Below are 19,649 nucleotides of genomic sequence, written 5' to 3' on the forward strand. Positions count from 1 at the left end.
CCGAGACGGGCGGATCACGAGGTCAGGAGATCGAGACCATCCTGGCTAACACGGTGAAACCCCGCCTCTACTAAAAAATACAAAAAACTAGCTGGGCGAGGTGGCGGGCACCTGTAGTCCCAGCTACATGGGAGGCTGAGGCAGAAGAATGGTGAAAACCTGGGAGGCAGAGCTTGCAGTGAGCTGAGATCTGGCCACTGCACTCCAGCCCGGGTGACAGAGCAAGACTCCGTCTCAAAAAAAAAAAAAAAAAAAAAAAGAATACAAATCATACAAATCATTCTACCATAAAGACACATGTATGCATATGCTCACTGCAACTTCACAATAGCAAAGACTTAGAATCAATCTAAATGCCCATCAATGACAGATTGAAAAAAGAATATGTGATACATATATACCACGGAATACTATGCAGCCATAAGAAAGAATGAGATTATATCTTTTGTGGGATATAGATGGAGCTAGAGGCCATCATCCTTAGCAAACTAACACAGGAACAGAAAACCAAACAACACATGTTCTCACTTACAAGTGGAAGCTAAATGATAAGAACTCATGAACACAAAGAGGATAACAACTGACACTAAGGCCTACTTGAGGCTCGAGGGTGGGAGGAGGGAGAGGGTGAGAAAAAAATATCTATTGGTACCAGGCTTAGTACCTCGATAATGAAATAATTTGTAAAACAAACTCCTGTGACATGAGTTTGCCTATATAATAAACCTACACATGTACCTCTAAACCTAAAATAAAAGTTTAAACATTTAAAAATAAAACTAAAAGGACTGCATTTCCCAGTCTCCTTTGCAGTTATGTATGACCATGTGACTCAGATCTAGTCAAAGAAGACAAGCAGAAGTAAAATATGCCTCCCAGGGGACACTAGACAATGTCTGGAGTCATTTTTCATTGTCACAACTGGGGACAGGGAGGTGACATTCCTGGCACCTATCAAGTAGAGGCCAGGGATGCTGCTAAACATCCTATAATGCACAGGACATCTCCCACAACAAAGAATTATCTGGTCGAAAATATCAGTAGTCTGATGGTCAGAAACCCTGACTTAAAAGGGAAAGATACGTCCACTCCCTTCTTTTTCCCTTCTGTCAGGTTGGAATTGGGACATAGGAGTGATCCATATTGGGCCACAGAGAGAGAAGCAACATCCTGGAGATGACAGAGCAAAACAGCAGGCTGGTGCCTCATAACTTCATAGTGCAGAGTCACCCTATCATCTCAGGCTTTAAATGGGAGTGAAATAAACTTCTATCTTGTCTAATCTACTGGTATTTTGAGTCTCTATTTTATGCACCTGAAGCTATATCCTAACCAACAGAGAAGCTAAACTTGACTAAGAGTCCTTTCAGGTGGACTGCCAAAAAAGAATGGATTTAAAAATCACAGGGGACAGAAATCTCTTCTTTACTATTTAGCCTCCATTTCCCCATGTATCTAATAGCAGAACTTCCTTTACGGAAATCCTCCCAGCCTTCTTCCCTGCCATGTTGTTTGGATGGGAATGACTCCGATAACCACCCCCACAGTGGACCGTGATTGACTTAAGCAAAACCAAAACTCTTTGGCCATGGTAACTGACTCTGAGAAAGACTTGCACTGTTCCACTGGATCTTTCAGATGAAGATGTGGCACTTGGAAATGCTGCAGCCATCTTGTCTCATTAGGGAAGCAGCCCAATGATAAAGCTGGCATCACAAAGGAAGAAAGAGTTGAAAGATGATGAGAACCCCATCATTTGATCCCCCAGATCAAACTGCATCTATGATAAGCCCTTCCTCTGGCTCTTTCAAATACATGAGCCAATAAATGTTTTACTTACACAATTTTTTTTTTTTGAGGCGGAGTCTCCCTCTGTCACCCAGGCTGGAGTGCAGTGGCACGATCTTGGCTCACTGCAACCTCTGCCTCCAGGGTTCAAGCGATTCTCCCACCTCAGCCTCCCGAGTAGCTGGGATTACAGGCACGCTCCACCACACCTGGTTAATTTTTGTATTTTTAGTAGAAACGGGGTTTCACCATGTTAGCCAGGCTGCTCCCGATCTTCTGACCTCGTACTTACACAAATTTTTGTTAGGTATTCTGTCAGTTGCAACTGAAAGAATCCTAACAGGTACAGAGAGTTTTATGGTTTAAAAAAAAAAAAATCTGAGAGGAGAAGGATCTGACAGAAGAAGTTTCACTTCTAGGACCTTTTTATTTCGCTCAAGGATTAGGACATCATCTGCAAGATTCCTGTGGCAAGAAAACAATGAGAATAGAAGTTCTGCCATTGTCTGATATATATGTGCTAGGGGAAGTGGATGTCAAGAGATTCAAATCGTTCATATTTCTTAGTATAATATATATCCCTTAGACTGTAGAAGTAGCTTTTTTTTTTTGAGATGGAGTCTCGCTCTGTCGCCCAGGCTGGAGTGCAGTGGCGCGATGTCGGCTAACTGCAAGCTCCACCTCCCAGGTTCACGCCATTCTCCTGCCTCAGCCTCCCGGGTAGCTGGGACTACAGGCGCCCGCCACCACGCCCGGCTAATTTTTTTGTATTTTTAGTAGAGACGGGGTTTCACTGTGTTAGCCAGGATGGTCTCGATCTCCTGACCTTGTGATCCGCCCGCCTCGGCCTCCCAAAGTGCTGGTATTACAGGCGTGAGCCACCGTGCCCGGCCAGAAGTAGCATTATTGCTCTCACACGATACACCAGCTTCTCATCACCATACTTAACTTACCCGGTATTCAAATCATCAAGCTGGAGGGGGATTCTACTTTTCCTTCCTGTTGTTTTTCTCAGTAATTCATTGTTAGCGAAGGCCAGATATGTCTAGCAATTATTATGATTATATTCAATTGCTCAGTTTCCTTAGGAATCCATCATAAACTATCAGTTCTAGATACACAGAAATTTGCATTAATGTTTCTTAAACTTCCACTTCACTTGCCTGTTTCTTATTCCTGGGTTTCATATTGCTATCTTTCTTAACCATTGCCCCGGAATCTAGTTTGTGCTGAACTAGATACCAGCTTCAAAGGAATTCTCAGAAACAACACATGCTTTCAAGACTCAAAGCAATATTACCCTGATAGAATGTCAGAAAGGAGCTATGGCAGATGATGTTGGCAAATGTTTTCAGGCTAGAGGTCGTCTTCACTATTCAAATCAGATGACAAATACATTTGTCTCAATGACAATTAGAAGTTTTAGTTATTTTTGTCCTGTATTTTATAAGTAATATTCAGCCTCTGTGGTTGTTCTTGATCTTATATTTTATTGATCTTGTATTATAGTCGATTTTTTTTTGAGACAGAGTCTCGCTCTGTCATCCAGATTGGAGTGCAGTGGTCAGATCTTGGTTCACTACAACCTCCGCCTCCCAGGTTCAAGCGATTCTCCTGCCTCAGCCTCCCGAGTAGCTGGGACTACAGGTGCCCGCTACCACACCCAGCTAATTTTTGTAATTTTAGTAGATACGGGGTTTCACCATATTGGCCAGGCTGGTCTCGAACTCCTGAGTTTGTGATCTGCCCACCTTAGCCTCCCAAAGTGCTGGGATTACAGCTGTGAGCCACCATGCCTGGCCGATGCTCCTGATTTTAATGTATGAAGACCATGTTACCCCAGATCTAACTTGCATGCAATTTAATAGCTGTGTAACCCAGGAAAACATATCTAACCTCTCTGTGCCCTAATTTCCTTCTCTTTAAAATGAAAAGAAATGCAAATTATGGTATTGCATATTCTGATAATTGCCATATTTCAATTCAAAGTATAATGCCTTAAACACCAACAATTCTGAAATATTAGGAATCCACTACACAAATGATTGCTTGCAAAAAAAAGAAAGGAAGGAAGGAAGGGGGGGGGGGGAAGGGAGGGAGGGAGGGAAGGAAGGGAAGGGATTAATTGCTAAGACTTGAGGCCAGAGTTGCAAATGGATAAACTTTACACATTTCACACATCAGATATTCTATGAAACTAGCTACCACATTGTCCATAAGCAATTCAAGTGAAGATTTCTAACCTAGCAGAACATCTACCTTGAGATATCTGTTGAACTACACTAACTCTTGCCTCAGGGCCTTTGGACGCAATGTTCCGTTTACTTTGAATATTCTAGCACCTCTTGTTGCCCTCCTATTACCCATATATACCATAAGACCTGAAATATTTCCTACAGTTTCCCATGGCAATGAAAGGATCAGCTGTCAGTCTACATACCACCTTTTGTGGAAAATCTTCATACCACCTTTTGTGGAAAATCTTCCCTAACCCCCACCCACCCTACCCAATCCAACCATACCACAGTTCCCTATTCTTCCCAGTTATAGCCATTACCAATATGGATTTAAATTTTCTATTTACTATTTACTTACACAAGAGTATAAGTTCCAGAAAGACATATCTGTTGTTTGCAGATATGAAGTGCTCAATAAACACTTGTTGAAAGAAGGGAGGGAAAGAAACATAGTTGGATAGTTGGATAGTAGGAAGGATTGATAGATAGGTATGGTTAGTCTCTTCATGGATGTCCTTTGCAAATCTGAAAGCTGACAGACCCACCTACGATTGCAAGGCATTTTTAGTTTTTCAAAGTATTTCACATCCATGATTTTATAATACCTTTCTGAGTGAATAAAGAAACAAGAGAAGATCTTGCTCTTAAAATATGAGTATAAAGACTGTTAAAAGATTAGAAAGTGCAGAGTTTAAAGTGACATAAGAAAACCTAACTAGAGGGGAAATCTGTTTCTGAAATCTCACTCTGTACTCTTTTTGTTCATCTACACTATTCTCAAGGTGATATTGGCAATATTTTCAGGCAAAGTCTTCTTAATCACTCAAATCAGATGATGAATATGTTCATCTCAATGATAAATGTTTTAGCTGCCTTGTTGTCCTGTATTTTATAGGTACTACTCCACCTCTGTGGTTGAAGATCAAGGGCTCAAGTACTGAGAAAGGCCACCAAGAACCCAAGCAGTGTGACTCTTTTTTTTTTTTTTTTTTTTTTTTTTTGAGACAGAGTCTTGCTCTGTCGCCCAGGCTAGAGTGCAGTGGCGCCATCTCAGCTCACTGCAAGCTCCGCCTCCCAGGTTCACACCATTCTCTTGCCTCAACCTCCTGAGTAGCTGGGACTACAGGCCCCTGCCACCATGCCCAGCTAATTTTTTTGTATTTTTAGTAGAGACAGGGTTTCACCATGTTAGTCAGGATGGTCTCGATCTCCTGACCTCGTGATCCGCCCGCCTCAGCCTCCGAAAGTGCCAAGATTACAGGCGTGAGTCACTGCGCCTGGCCTAGCAGTGTGACTCTTAATACAAAAAACAATAAATTAACCTACTGCCATCCTAAAATCTTCAAACGTTTGCATTAGTAAGAATAAAGATACACTCAACTATGTTATCAAAAAAATTAAGTTAATTGAATATGACCCACCTGCAAACTAATATGATTGTGTGTACTGTGCACAATGGTCATGTGTTTTGCATATTGTTGTTTTCAAGGGGACTATGATTGCAATTTTGATTAATTGGACTAGTTCTTGAACTTAGGATCAAACTGAAAGCTGTATAATTCTTAGGCCCATTTAATGTCCTTTACATACTTTCATTGGAGGTCTTGAAAATCATTTTCAAAAACTGAAATTAGTTTTTGTCCTAATCCCCTAGAGACCAATGCAGTGAAATTCATCATGCCATGATGATTCAAAATGCTGAAATGACTCATGATATAATTAGAGATTTTTTTTATCCAAGTCAAACCTATGAACTACATCTAAAACTGGTTCACTTTAAAGTATCCCAAACAAACTTAGCAGCTTATACAAAGACATAGTAGGAGAGAACAAGGAATAGTATGGGAACTGCAGGAAAACCAATGTGGCGAAAACACATGTAACAAAACGAAGAAACTTTTACTCTTTTGGCAACTAGTACAAGAATTCCTCTAAGAATATAACACCATATTTTAAAGAAATATTTTAGGGGCGCGGGGAAAATGGCGGCGGCGGCGGCGGCTGCAGCTACAAACGGGACCAGAGGGAGCAGCGGGATGGAGGTGGATGCAGCAGTAGTTCCCAGCGTGATGCCCTCTGGAGTGACTGGGAGTGTTTCCGTCGCTCTCCATCCCCTTGTCATTCTCAACATCTCTGACTACTGGATCTGCATGCGCTCCCAGGAGGGGCGGCCTGTGCAAGTGACTGGGGCTTTGATTGGCAAGCAAGAAGGCCGAAATATCGAGGTGATGAACTACTTTGAGCTGCTGTCCCACACCGTGGAAGAGAAGATTATCATTGACAAGGAATATTATTACACCAAGGAGGAGCAGTTTAAACAGGTGTTCAAGGAGCTGGAGTTTCTGGGTTAGTATACCACAGGGGGGCCACCTGACCCCTCGGACATCCACGTCCATAAGCAGGTGTGTGAGATCATCGAGAGCCCCCTCTTTCTGAAGCTGAACCCTATGACCAAGCACACAGATCTTCCTGTCAGCGTTTTTGAGTCTGCCATCGATATAATCAAGGGAGAGGCCACAATGCTGTTTGCTGAGCTGACCTACACTCTGGCCACAGAGGAAGCGGAACGCATTGGTGTAGACCACGTAGCCTGAATGACAGCAACAGGCAGTGGAGAGAACTCCACTGTGGCCGAACACCTGATAGCACAGCACAGCGCCATCAAGATGCTGCACAGCCGCGTCAAGCTCATCTTGGAGTACGTCAAGGCCTCTGAAGCAGGAGAGGTCCCCTTTAATCATGAGATCCTGCGGGAGGCCTATGCTCTGTGTCACTGCCTTCCGGTGCTCAGCACAGACAAGTTCAAGACAGATTTTTATGATCAATGCAACGACGTGGGGCTCATGGCCTACCTCGGCACCATCACCAAAACGTGTAACACCATGAACCAGTTTGTGAACAAGTTCAACGTCCTCTACGATCGACAAGGCATAGGCAGGCGAATGCGCAGGCTCTTCTTCTGATGAGGGTACTTGAAGGGGTGATGGACAGGGGTCAGGCAACTGTTCCAAAGGGGAGGGCGCTACACTTCATTGAGAGAAATCGCTGTCATTAATAATAAAGGGGAGCAGCCCCTGAGCACCCCTAAAAATTTTTAAAAAAGAAATACTTTAATAAACTACATGGGATGAGAGACAAGATCTTAAGGGACATAGTCAAGCTAAAAATAGTGGTAACTAAACAAGAATGGAATCTGGAAGTAGAAGAACACTTTGTTTTGGTGAGCCCTTTGATGGAGTTGGGTAAAGCCAAATTGCTCAGTACAATAAAGAGATGAATGTAAAAAACTTGGAGTGAGGATAGGGGCTGGATCCAAAAAGGCTGTATGCCTTGGGAAGAAGATAAAGACAAAAACAGTCCTTGAAGTGCCACAGCTAAGAAAAAGCTTTGGGGGAAAAAAATCTCAAATGGTTATTACTATACCATGTATAATAAAATATCTCCCTCATCTCACCATAAATTCCCTATTTCTCACTAAGACTTTTATAAATGTGGGTTTGGGAAAGATAATGTGATGACATGCACGAGTTCTATGTCTATGAGGGTGTAATATTTTTAAAAATAATGGACAGGGAACAGCTGGCATCTGAGCTTACATACAGTGTATGAGGAAAGTGAGAAGGGATGAGTCTGGAGGAATGAGCAGGACAATTTTATGAGGGGCTATGAGAGCAATCTTAAAAATTGTGCACCTTATCCTAGGGCAAATAGGAAACAGTTAAAAATATTTAAGGAGGGGAACAACATCATCAGGTTTATAATTTTAAAATAATATTCTGGCCAGGTGCTGCAGTGGCTCACACCTTTGGGAGGCCAAGGCGGGTGGATCATCTGAGGTCAGGAGTTCAAGACCAGCCTGGCCAACATGGTGAAACCCTTTCTCTACTAATAATACAAAGAGTATCTGTGCGTGGTGGTGCATGCCTGCAATCCCAGCCACTCAGGAGGCTGAGGCAGGAGAATCTATTGAACCCAGGAGGCAGAAGTTGCAGTGAGCCAAGATCACAGCCATTGCACTCCAGCCTGGGCAACAAGAGTAAAACTCCATCTCAAAAATAAATAAATAAAATAAAAATTAAAAAAATAAAAGAATCTTCTGGCAGCAATTCAGAGAATGGGTTGGAGGAAGCAATGTTAGAGGCAGAAGGAAAGTTTGCAGCAATCCAGGTAAGAAATATTAATAGCCTGAACTGGTACAATAGCGATAGATATGGAGAGAAATAGACAAACTAGACATATTTAAAAGTTATAACAAATAAGTCTTAGTAATTGATTGGATGTGGAAAACAGACTGACCAATCTTCCTCATATTTTCAGAACTAAGGGGATTCTACAACGTGGCAGTTCCAGTTTAAAAGTGGAGACAGCTCTGAACAAACCATTCCAGTTTGCATGGAACTGAGGGATTCCACATGTTAGAACCAGAAAAGTCCTGAGAAAACTGGGACCCAGTTTCTGGCTTAGGAATGAAGGCATCAGTCCATGAGATAGGAAAGGCAGCAACAGGAACAGATTCAGGTGGGAAGAGGATGCTGAGTTTCACTTTTGAACATGTTCAGTTTCAGGAGCCAATAGCACTCCAAGAATAAATATCCAGTAGGCAAATTGTTTTAAGAATTTGATACTCAAGAGGGAAAGTTAGATCTAAAATATAGTTTTGAAAGTTATCAGCACTTGAGGCTATGTATGCGAATGAACAAGATTGTCCAGGGATAGGTTATACAGATATTAGGGAGGGAAAGAGAGGGACGGCAAGCAAAGGGGAGGGGAGGGGAGGGGAGAAAAGGGGACTGAGAACAGAATTCTAGTAAATATCGATACTTATAAGATATGTAAAGGTGACTGAAATGGAGCAGCTAAAATGGCAAGATAAAAACCAAGAGTACATTGTCTGGAAGTCAGGGCAAGACAATATTTGAAGAAGGAGGCGAGGTCAGTGTCAAGTGCTACAGAAAAACTAGGTAAGATAAAGGCTGAAAATTATCCTTTGGATTTAAGAACAAAAAAAAAATCATTATTGATCTTAGTGAAGCAGTTTCAGAGAAATGGTAGAGAGAAGCAAGACTGAGGAATGAATGGCAGATAAGAAAACAAAGATAGGGAGATAAGGATAAAGATACCTCTTTTGGAAAGTTTCAAAGGAGGTGAGATATAAGGAGAGTCCAAGGAGAGATGTAGCATTGAGGGAAAGTTTTTTATAATAATTATCTTAGCACAGGATCTCTAGGAAACAGAGCCTGAAGCAGGATTAAAACACTGTTCTTTTTCTGTGAGATTCAAGCCCAGGGAAGTGAGGGTGAGGAAAGGGCAAAATTGAACAAGATGAGATGCAAAGCTGTGTTGAAGCACTGATTGCCTCTTCATAATGAGCCACGAAGCAACAGAACAGGTTGTTCATCACACGTATTTGCCAGTCTTTTTGAGGGACCATGAGAAGAAATTTCACCTCAGAGTAGTGTGCGGAGAGGAGATGAACTGAGAATTTACCTTATCGTTTCCTACTCTGGAATCTCATTGGTCAAGGCTCATCTCATAGTTTGTTTTGCTTTTCTAATTTCTTGAGGTGAATCATTAGGTGGTTTATGTGAAATCATTCTGTTTTAATGTAACTATGTTTTAACGTTTCCTCCTAGTACTACTGCTTTCCATATGCCCATAGATTTGGTATGCTGTGTTTCTGTTTTCATTCGTTTCCAAACATGTTTTAACTTCCATCTTGATTTTTTCATTTGCCCATTGGTTGTTCAGGAGCATGTTGTTTAATTTCCATGTATTTATACAGTTTCCTACGTTCTTGTTGATTTCTAGTTTTATTGTATAAGGTCAGAAAATATACTCGATATGATCTCAGTTTTTAAAAATTTGTTGAGACTTGTTTCATGGCCTACCATATGATCTGTGTTGAAGAACAGTCCATGTGTTGTTGTGAAGAATGTGTATTCTGGTCAGCTGCAGTGGCTCGTGTCTGTAATCCCAACACTTTGGAAAGCTGAAATGAGAGGTTGCTTGTGCCCAGGAGTTTGAGACCAGCCCGGGTAACATGAGGAGATCCCATCTCTAATCTCTATAAAATTTTTTTAATTAGTTAGGCATGATGGTCCACACCTGTAACCTCTAGCTACTCAGGAGGCTCAGGCTGTTATTGCGCCAATACACTGCAGCCTGGGTGAGTGACAGTGAGATCCTGTCTAAAAAAAAAAAAAAAAAGAATGTGCAGCTGTTAGATAAAACGTTGTTCTGTAACTGCTTGTTAGGTCCATTTGATCTATAGTACAGTTTAAATCCAATGTTTCTCCATTGATTTTCTGTCTAGATGATCTACCCAACACTGAGAATGGGGTGCTGAAAGTTTCCAACTATTATTGTACTACAGTCTGTCTCCTCCTTTAGCTGAAATAATATATGGTTTATAGTCTGGATCCTCTGGTATTGGGTGCATGTATATTTACAATTGGTATGTCCTCTTGCAAAATTGATATTTTTATCATTATTTAATGATCTTCATCTCTTTTTACAGTTTCAACTTAAAGTCTATTTTATCTGATATAAGTACAGCTGCTCCTGCTTGGTTTAGTTTCCATTTGTGTAAAATGTCTTTTGCCATCTCTTCAATCTTTTTCTTTTCTTTCTTTCTTGCTTTCTTTCTTTTTCTTTCTTTCTTTCTTTCCCTTCTTTCTTTCCTTTCTTTCTTTATTTTATTATTTTTTCTCTCTTTTTTGAGATTGGGTCTTGCTCTGTTGCCCAGGCTGGAGTGCATTGGTGCAATCACAGCTCACTGTAGCCTCTACGTCCCCAAGCTCAGGCAATCCTTTCACCTCAGCCTCCCAAGCAGCTGGGACTACAGGTGTGCACCACCACACCCGGCTAATTTTTCCATTTTTTTTATAGAGATAGGGTTTTGTCATGTTGCCCAGTCTGGTCTCAAACTCCTGGGCCCAAATGATTTGCCCACCTCATCCCTTTGCTTTATATGTGTGTCTTTACAGGTGAAGTGAATTTCTTGTAGGCAGTATATAGTTAAGTCATTTTTTAAATCTGTTCAGCCACGCTGTATCTTTTAATTGGGGAATTTAATCTATTTACACTCAAGGTTATTATTGATAGGTAAGGACTTACTCCTGTCATTTTGTTATTTTTGGGTTGTTTTGTAGATCTTTCATTCCTTTTTTCCTCTCTTATTGTTTATCTTTGTGACTTGATGGTTTCCTGTAGTGATAAGGTTTGATTCCTTTCTTTTTCTCCTTTATGTACTTGCTCTACTAGTGAGTTTACATTTTTGTGTATTTTAATGATGGTAGTTATTATCATTTTGTTTCTCAATGTAGGACTCCCTTAAGTATTTCTTGTAAGGCTGTTGTAGTGTAATAAATTTCTTCAGTTTTTGCTTGTCTAGGAACATTATTTCTCCCGCATTTTTGAAAAAAAGCTTTGCTGGCAGTTGTTTTTTTTTTCTTTCAGCACTTTGAATATGTTATCCCATTCTCACCTAGCCTATTAGTTTGATTCTAAAAAAACTTGCTGTTAGTCTAATGGAAATTTCCTTATATGTGTGACTTGACACTTGTGTCTTGCTGTTTTTTAAATCTTCGCTTTGTGTTTGACTTTTGACAGTTTGAGTATTCTGTGCCTTGGCAAGGACCTTTACGGGATTCAATCTATTTGGTACCTTTTGAGCTTCATAGATCTGGATGTCTATATATCTGATAATACTTGGGAAGTTTTTAGCTATTATTTCTTTCATTACATATGTTTTTCTATGCTTCTTCCCATCTCCTCTCTTCTGGAACTGCCATAATGTGAACAATTTGTTTGCTTATTGGTGTCCAGTAAGTACCAAGGCTTTCTTCTTCATTCTTTTTAATTCTTTTTTTTTTTTTCTTTTTGTCTAACTGGTTTATTACAAAAGAGCTTTCCTCAAATTCAGAGATTTTTCTCTTCCGTTTGGTCTAGTCTATGAGGAAGCTCTTGGTTGTATTTGTTATTTCATTCATTGAATTATTTAGTTCCATGATTTGTTTGATTGTTTTTTATGATCTCTACTTCTTTGTTGGACTTCTCATTCTGATCATGAATTGTCTTCCTGATTTTGTTGAATTGTCTATCTGTATTCTCTTTCAGTTTCCTTAGTATCATTAATTTAAATTCCTTTGCAGGCATTTCATAGATTTCATTTTCTCGAAATCTATGAAATTACCAGAGAATTAATGTGTTCCTTTGGAAGTGTCATATTTTCTTATTTTTTCATATATTATATGTCCCAATGTTAATAGGTACATCTGGAGGAACAGTCACCACTTCCAATTTTATGGAGCAGCTTTCAGAGGAAAAGATTTTTTTCCTGTAGATGGGTCCCATAATGTCGGTTGTATACACTCAGGTGTTTTGGCTTTGGTTCTGGACGGGTGCAGTAGTATAGTCTCCATGTGATTGCTTCGGTTGTAATCAACAGCAGGAATGTCTACAAGTGCCTTAGTGGCCTAGATTATGGGTGTTTGTGGAGGCAGTGGTGTGGCTTTGCTTGGGGCAGGGCTGCTGAGAGGGCCAGTTATCAGGTCCTAGGGTGGCACATGCTGGACATAGTGGCTCTGCCAGTTGCACGGGCAATGATGGCAGAGGCAGCAGGCACTGGATGTGTCAATCCTTAGTCACCAGGGAGTACACATGTACTTGATGGCTTGGGCACTTGTGGGGGCAGGGTCACCAGTGGCAGCAGGTGCTGGGCCAGCTGGTCCTCAGTCAACGGGGAGCATGTATGGTGTATGGTGGCTCCAGGACTGGGAAGGCAAAGTCACTAGTGGCAGTGGGCACCAGGTGGGCTGGTCCTATGTCCTTGGAGGAACCACTTAGATACCGCTTTAGTATGTATCTCAGTTTTACCTATCTATGGCATGCCTGTCTAGTGTTCAGGGTACTGCTGCAACAATTGACTTAGTGCAGACACAACCTTATTCTATCTTCCTTTATGCCATGCTGCACACTTCTCACCTGTTACCCTAGCATTTCTGTATTGATTTCAAGGAACAAATGCTACAGTACCCTACTTGCCACTTATATGTGCATTCCCTATAAGTGACAGGGGTTACCACATAGGGTGAGTCTTTGACATTGTTTTCTATCCACCAACTCCATACTTTCAGGGCTAGGTACCAAAGGACATTTTCATAGGTATACACCTCTACCCCTGCATCTTCTGTTACATTGCCAGGTAGACTGTTAAAGTAGGCACATTAGTAACGCTGGAAGCCACTCCCACACTGATATAGTTTACTATACACTGTAATGACCATAAACTACATAAATATACCCAACTAAATGATTTGCCAATTCAACTTCCTCTTAGCTAGATCCCCAAAACACCACCAATGTCACCAAACTCAAGGGTAAATATAAAGGAAGAGAAGTATATTAGTTAGGGTTCTCCAGAGAAGCCCGTGTGTGTGTGTGTGTGTGTGTAGAAAGAGAGTATGAGAGATTGTAAGTGCTTATGTAGTGATGGAGGTCACGTGATTATGTGTCATGTGATTGTGGAGGCTCTAAAGTCCCAATGTCTGCTTTCTGAAAGCTGGTGATTCAAAAAAAGACAATAATGTAGTTCCAATTCAAGTCTGAAGCCTGAGAACCGTGAGCACTTATACGGTAAGTTCCACTTTGAGGGCAGGGGAACACTGGTGTGCCAGCTCAAGCAGTCAGTCAGAGAGAGAGAATTCTCCTTTGCTCTAACTTTTATAAGCCCTCAATGGATTGGATGATGCCCACTTATATTGGAGAGGGCCAGTTGCTTTACTCAGTCCACCAATTTAAATGCTAAATACTCTAGAAACACACGCACAGACACACCTAGATATAATACTTAACCAGATGATGTGGTTTGGCTCTGTATCCCCACCCAAATCTCATCTTGTGGCTCTCATAATTCCCATGTGTTGTGGGAGGGACCTAGTGGGAGATGGCTGAATCATGGGGGCAGGTCTTTCCTGTGCTCTTCTTATGATATTGGATGGGTCTCACAAGATCTGATGGCTTCTGCACAAGTTCTCTTCTCTTGTCTGCCACCATGTGAGATGTGCCTTTCACCTTCCACCATGATTATGAGGCCTCCCCAGATATGTAGAACTGTAAGTCCAATAAACCTCTTTCTTTTGTAAATTGCCCATTCTCAGGTATGTCTTTATCAGCAGTGTGAAAATGGACTAATACACCAGATATCTGGCCACCCCAGGGCCCTGTCAAGTTGACACGTAAAATTAACCCTCACAAGTCCATTTTCTTATCAGCTTGACATCCATGCACATTTCCTTAAACCATACTTAATTGCCAAATAAAGATAATTTAAAAGGCATAACTCCACCTAACATGATACAACAATCCTATATATAGCCAAAACCTCACTGACCCTTCCCCAGGAGTGGAGTTAAAGCCCTTGAGTAATTTGAGTAATGTTTATTCTTCTTTTTGACATCTCATAACTTAAATACTATGATGAAATATTAACAATATTTAGATACTGTTAAATAAAGCCAATACATCCTAGTTATAAATATGTGTATATGTATAAATATGTATTAAACATAGACTTTTTCTTTTTCTCTTAATCCCTTGTCATATAACAAAATAAAAAGGAAATGGTCATGACAATTACCATCTTCCTTTCTGTAACTAATTACATGGTCATAGGTTTTTGTTGTTGCTGCTGTTGTTGTTGTTGTTGTTTTGAGACAGGGTCTCGCTCTCTCACCCAGGCTGGCGTGCAGTGGCACATCTTGGCTCACTGCAAGCTCCACCTCCTGGGTTCATGTCATTCTCCTGTCTCAGCCTCCCCAGTACCTGGGACTACAGGAGTACGCTGCTACACCCAGTTAATTTTTTGTATTTTTAGTAGAGACAAGGTTTCGCCGTGTTAGCCAGGATGGTCTCGATCTCCTGACCTCGTGATCCACCTGCCTCGGCCTCCCAAAGTGTTGGGATTACAGGCGTGAGCTGGATTACCGCGCCCGGCTGGTCATATGTATCTTTAACTACATTTTTCTGCTACCATTTGCCTTTAGAAAAAAATCTTCGCTGGTCATGGTTGTTTACCTGGTGGTAAAGAACTCAGTGTTCATTTATGCTGCTAACAGATTTCACATTCAGCAGTTGCCATAACCAATTCAGCCTTGGTGAGTTGAAGTGCATGTTGCTGGGCCCATGCATACCTTCCATCCCTGCCACCATGGTGAATTTATCCATGAGTCCACTGGACAATGGCAGGGGTATCCGGGGAAAGAGACTGACTAGTATCTACAGAATGGGTCATTCTATCCATTTGATTATTAGAATCCTCTTTTGCTAGTGTGAAAGAACCCAAACTTTCATTCCTGAAGGGTCTGGGCCATTAGTAGTTCAGTTAAATTAGGTTGTTATAGTTTTTCATTGACCTTAATCACAGGGCATGGTAATACTACAAAATTCCCTGAGGGATCTCCTGTATTCCACACATAGTCTTCCCTATCTCCTTTGTGGAGTAGTAGTCAAAGTTCTTCCTTGGTTAGTTAGGATCAATCACCCTAGCCAGCACAGTAACTGCCTTTTTTGCCTGTTGATTCAGAGGCATGAGAAGTGCCAATGTGGCCAGGTGACATTCTTAACTTCCAGGTCAATGGAATCATTGTTGTGCCTTTTCTGGGAGCATGCCTCTCTTTGGAACTAGAACCCCTAGGCCAACAGAGCCTAAGGTCATAGAAACAGGAGGCAAAATTTTGCTAATGTGTCATTAGGGATAATAGTGTCTGGTGTTATTCCCATTTCCACCCATTGCTTCTGGGACCCACAAATCTTGGCTAAGGGAAAAAGAGCACTATATATTGGATGTTGATTCAGAGAATATACATCCTTCATATACAGCCTTCTAGAGAAACTTGTCTCCGTTTTGCAAGGTATTGCCATTAGCTGGTGCTGGAACTGAGTGTCCAAAAGATCATTCCATTGTTCTGTCAAGCTAAATGCTTTAGGATGGTGGATAACATGGTAAGACCAGTGAACTGCGTGAGCACAGAACAATTGCAATACTTCATTTGTTGTGAAGTGAGTTCCTTGATTAAAAACAATGCAGTGTGAAATACCACGACAGCAGATAAGGCGTTTTGTGAGTTCACAGATAGTAATTTGACAGAAGCATTGCATGCAGAGAAGGCAAATCTGTATCCTGTCAGAGTCTATTCCAATAAGAACTAAATGCTGCTCTTTTACGCTGGAAGTGATCCAATGTCATTAACCTGCCACCAGGTAGCTAACTGATCACTCCAGGAATTGTTGCCATATCAAGTACTCAGTGTTCATTTATGCTGCTAGCAGATTGGACATTCAGCAGTGGCCACAACCGGGTCACCCTTGGTGAGTTGAAATTCATGTTGCTGAGCCCATGCATACCCTCCATCCTTGCCACCCTAGTCAATTTATCCATGAGTCCATTGGAAAATGGCAGGGGTGGCTGGGAAAAAAGACTTACTGGTATCCACAAAATGGGTCATTGTGTCCATTTGCTTATTAAAATCCTCTTTTGCCTAGGTCACCCTTCGATGAGCATTCACATGAGACACAAATATCTTCATGTTGTTTGCACAATGTTGAGATGACTATCTACAAATCTCTTCCCCCAAATTTTCTTGTCACCAATTTTCCAATCATGTTCCTCACAACCCCCTGATCATCCAGCAAAACTATTGGCCACAGCCTATAAATCAGCATATAATCACACGTCGGGCCACTTCCTCCAAGTGAACAACTTGGTGCACTGCTTGATGTTCTTCCCACAGGAAGGATTTCCCTTCACTGTCCATCACGGATATCTCAGGGAAGGGTTGTAGTGCTGCAGCTGTCCACTTCCAGGTAGTGCCTGCATATCATGCAGAACCATATGTAAACAGGGCCTAATTCTTTTCTTCTTCTGTCAGTTAATAATAGGGTACTACTCTCTGCAAGGTCATAGGTGCAGGCTGGAAGACAGAAAGGAGTGTAACCGGAGTAGGAACTATGGGCATTTGGGCCACTTTGTCAGGTAACTTCCTTGTGCCTTTAGGGTCTGCTCAGGCCCAATCAATATATACCAGTTCCATTTGATAATGAAATGTTGCTGTGCATGCCTTACTTTATGGCTTGGTAGGTGAGATAACACCCAGTTTTTGATGGACACCTCAGATCACATAGTAGTTCGATAACTTGGCCCATAGTTAAGCATTTAATCTCTACTGAGGCCAGACAGCAGACCAAAAGTGATTTCTCAAAAGAAGAGTGGTTATCTGAGAATGATGGCAGGGCCTTGCTCTGAAATCCTAAAGTACTGAGCTGCAATTTATCTATAAGGGTCTGCCAAAGACTTCAAACAACGTCCCTATCTTCCACCAACACTTCAAACACATTGGATCTGCTGGATCATATGGCCCAAGTGCCAGAGAAACTTGCAAAATAGCCTGGATCTATTGCAGAATCTTGTTTTGTTCTGGCCCCACTCAAAACTTGCAGCTTTCCAGCTCACCCAGGAGTAACACCTGAATGAGAAATATGTTGCCTCCAAAATACAAAGAGTCCCACTAGAGGGGGAGGTGCCACATACTTTAAACAACCAGATTGCACAAGAACTCGCTATTGTGATGACAGAACCAAGACGGAGATGGTGTTAAACCATGAGAAACTGCCCCCATGATCCAATCACTTCCTACCAGGTGCCACCTCCAGCCTTGAAGATTACAATTTCACCTGAAATTTGGATGGGGACACAGATCCATATCATATCACTCTCCCTTTCCAATCAGTGCTCTGACTTTAACAACAGACACTCTACAAGGCTGGGAGTTCAAATTGTCTTGTAATTCAGCCAGTCACAGGATAGAGGTTCTGGGTTTGATTTTCAATAATCTCAGCCCTGCCAATACAGGAGATAAGGCTGTCCTTTGGGGCACATATGGAAGCTTTCAGGTCATTTATGCAGTACTTGAGCTGGTAATTCAAATGCCTGACCTCATCGTTTTCTTTCCCCAGTTTATCTAGTGACATTAGAAGCAATCAGCCAATCTCATTATACTCATTAGTTTGCCAAAAATATTCAAAAGTAGCACATACACAGTCACCAAAACCCTTGCATTTTATAAGTAGTTGATTAGGAGTATCCAATGGTGATATTTTAGGTATCTTTATTGCTAGACCTTGTTATGAACTATCAGTTCTCTCTTTACTTCTGGAAATAAAGATATTAGCACCTTTAAATCTAATCAGATTAGACAGCCAATTCCAGAAATCCTCAAACTAATTTACAAAATCCATTTTTTAAAATTCTGTTCCTCTAAAAACACTCTCAGTACCAAAATCTGTATTAGTTAGGGATCTCCAAAGGAGCAGAACCAACAGGACATACACACACATATATATAGGAATACATACAGACAAGTACCCCAAATATTCAGAAGTATATATATACATATATATACAGAGAGAAAGAAAGAAAGAAAGAAAGAAAGAAAGAAAGAAAGAAAGAAAGAAAGAAAGAAAGAAAGAAAGAAAGAAAGAAAGAGAAAGAAAGAGAGAGAGAAAAGAAAGAAAGCTGGAAAGGAGTTATAAGTAGTTGGGTTGGTTCACACAATTATGGAGCCTAAGAAGTTTCAAGATCTGCAGTTGACAAGATGGAGACCCAGGAAAATTGTGTAGTTCCAGTCCAAAACCCAGTAGGCTTAAGATCTATGAAGATCCAGTTCTTTAGTTTCATTCTGAAGGCAGGAAAAGACAGATGTTCCAGTCCAAGAAGTCATACCGAACTTTCCTCGCACTTAAGGAATGGTCAGATTTTTTTGTTCTATTCAGGACTTCAACTGATTAAATGAGGGCCACTTACATTAGGAAAAGCAATCTGCGTTACTCAGGCTACCAACTCAAATGTCAATACCATCCACAAACCAGGCCAGCCACAGTGGCTCACACCTGTAATCACAATACTTTGGGAGGCCAAGGCAGAAGGATAACTTGAAGCCAGGAGTTTGATACCAATCTGGAAAATATAGTGAGACCCCATCTCCAAAAAAATAAAAATTAAATTAAAAATTTAAAATGTCAGCAACATCCTCATAGACATATCCAGAATAATGTTTGACAAAATATCTGGGTATCCCATGGCCCAGTCAAGTTGACACATAAAATTAATCATCAGTGGAAGTCAAACCAGAATGACCTAGTGATCTTAATAAATTGCAGTTAACTTATCTTACTTTTTCAAATATCATTTATACGTATGACCATATGAGCATACTAAAAGGCCCATGCAAGTGAGAAGCCCAGTTTATTCATCAGTTTCAAAGCACTGGTAAGCAACCTAGATGGTGAACTTACATAAACGCATATCCCCAATACACGCTGTCAAAAGAAAGCACCACCAACACCACCAGACAGCACTTTACTCAGGTAAAGCAGTTTTGTCCAATATTCCCAATCCTTGTGATAGTCCATCCCAAGAATCATTGCTGTGGCCCCAGAGCCTATGACTGCCATATCCATGTGGATCATGGGAATGGATATTTGACTATTTTAACTGTTCTTCATTTTGTATAATCCATCAAAGCAATTCCCTCCATTCCACTTGAAATAAATAGCACCTCTTGAGGT

The 19,649-nt window shown here is 41.1% G+C and overlaps 1 protein-coding gene across 1 annotated transcript; it reads left to right on the forward strand.

Annotated features, from left to right (window-relative positions):
- The first annotated feature begins 5,994 nt into the window (after positions 1–5,994).
- LOC126963956 (COP9 signalosome complex subunit 6-like) lies at positions 5,995–7,108 on the forward strand. The gene has a single exon (XM_050806785.1). The coding sequence runs from the start codon at positions 6,008–6,010 to the stop codon at positions 6,374–6,376; it is 369 nt and encodes a 122-aa protein (XP_050662742.1). The 5' UTR covers positions 5,995–6,007; the 3' UTR covers positions 6,377–7,108.
- The last annotated feature ends 12,541 nt before the right edge of the window (positions 7,109–19,649 follow it).

The sequence above is a fragment of the Macaca thibetana genome, chromosome 1 (assembly GCF_024542745.1).
Source record: "Macaca thibetana thibetana isolate TM-01 chromosome 1, ASM2454274v1, whole genome shotgun sequence".
NCBI lineage: Eukaryota > Metazoa > Chordata > Mammalia > Primates > Cercopithecidae > Macaca > Macaca thibetana.

Excerpts from the sequence above, each read along its gene's own strand:
- LOC126963956 (XM_050806785.1), top strand. The coding sequence starts at position 6,008 with ATGGCGGCGGCGGCGGCGGCTGCAGCTACAAACGGGACCAGAGGGAGC.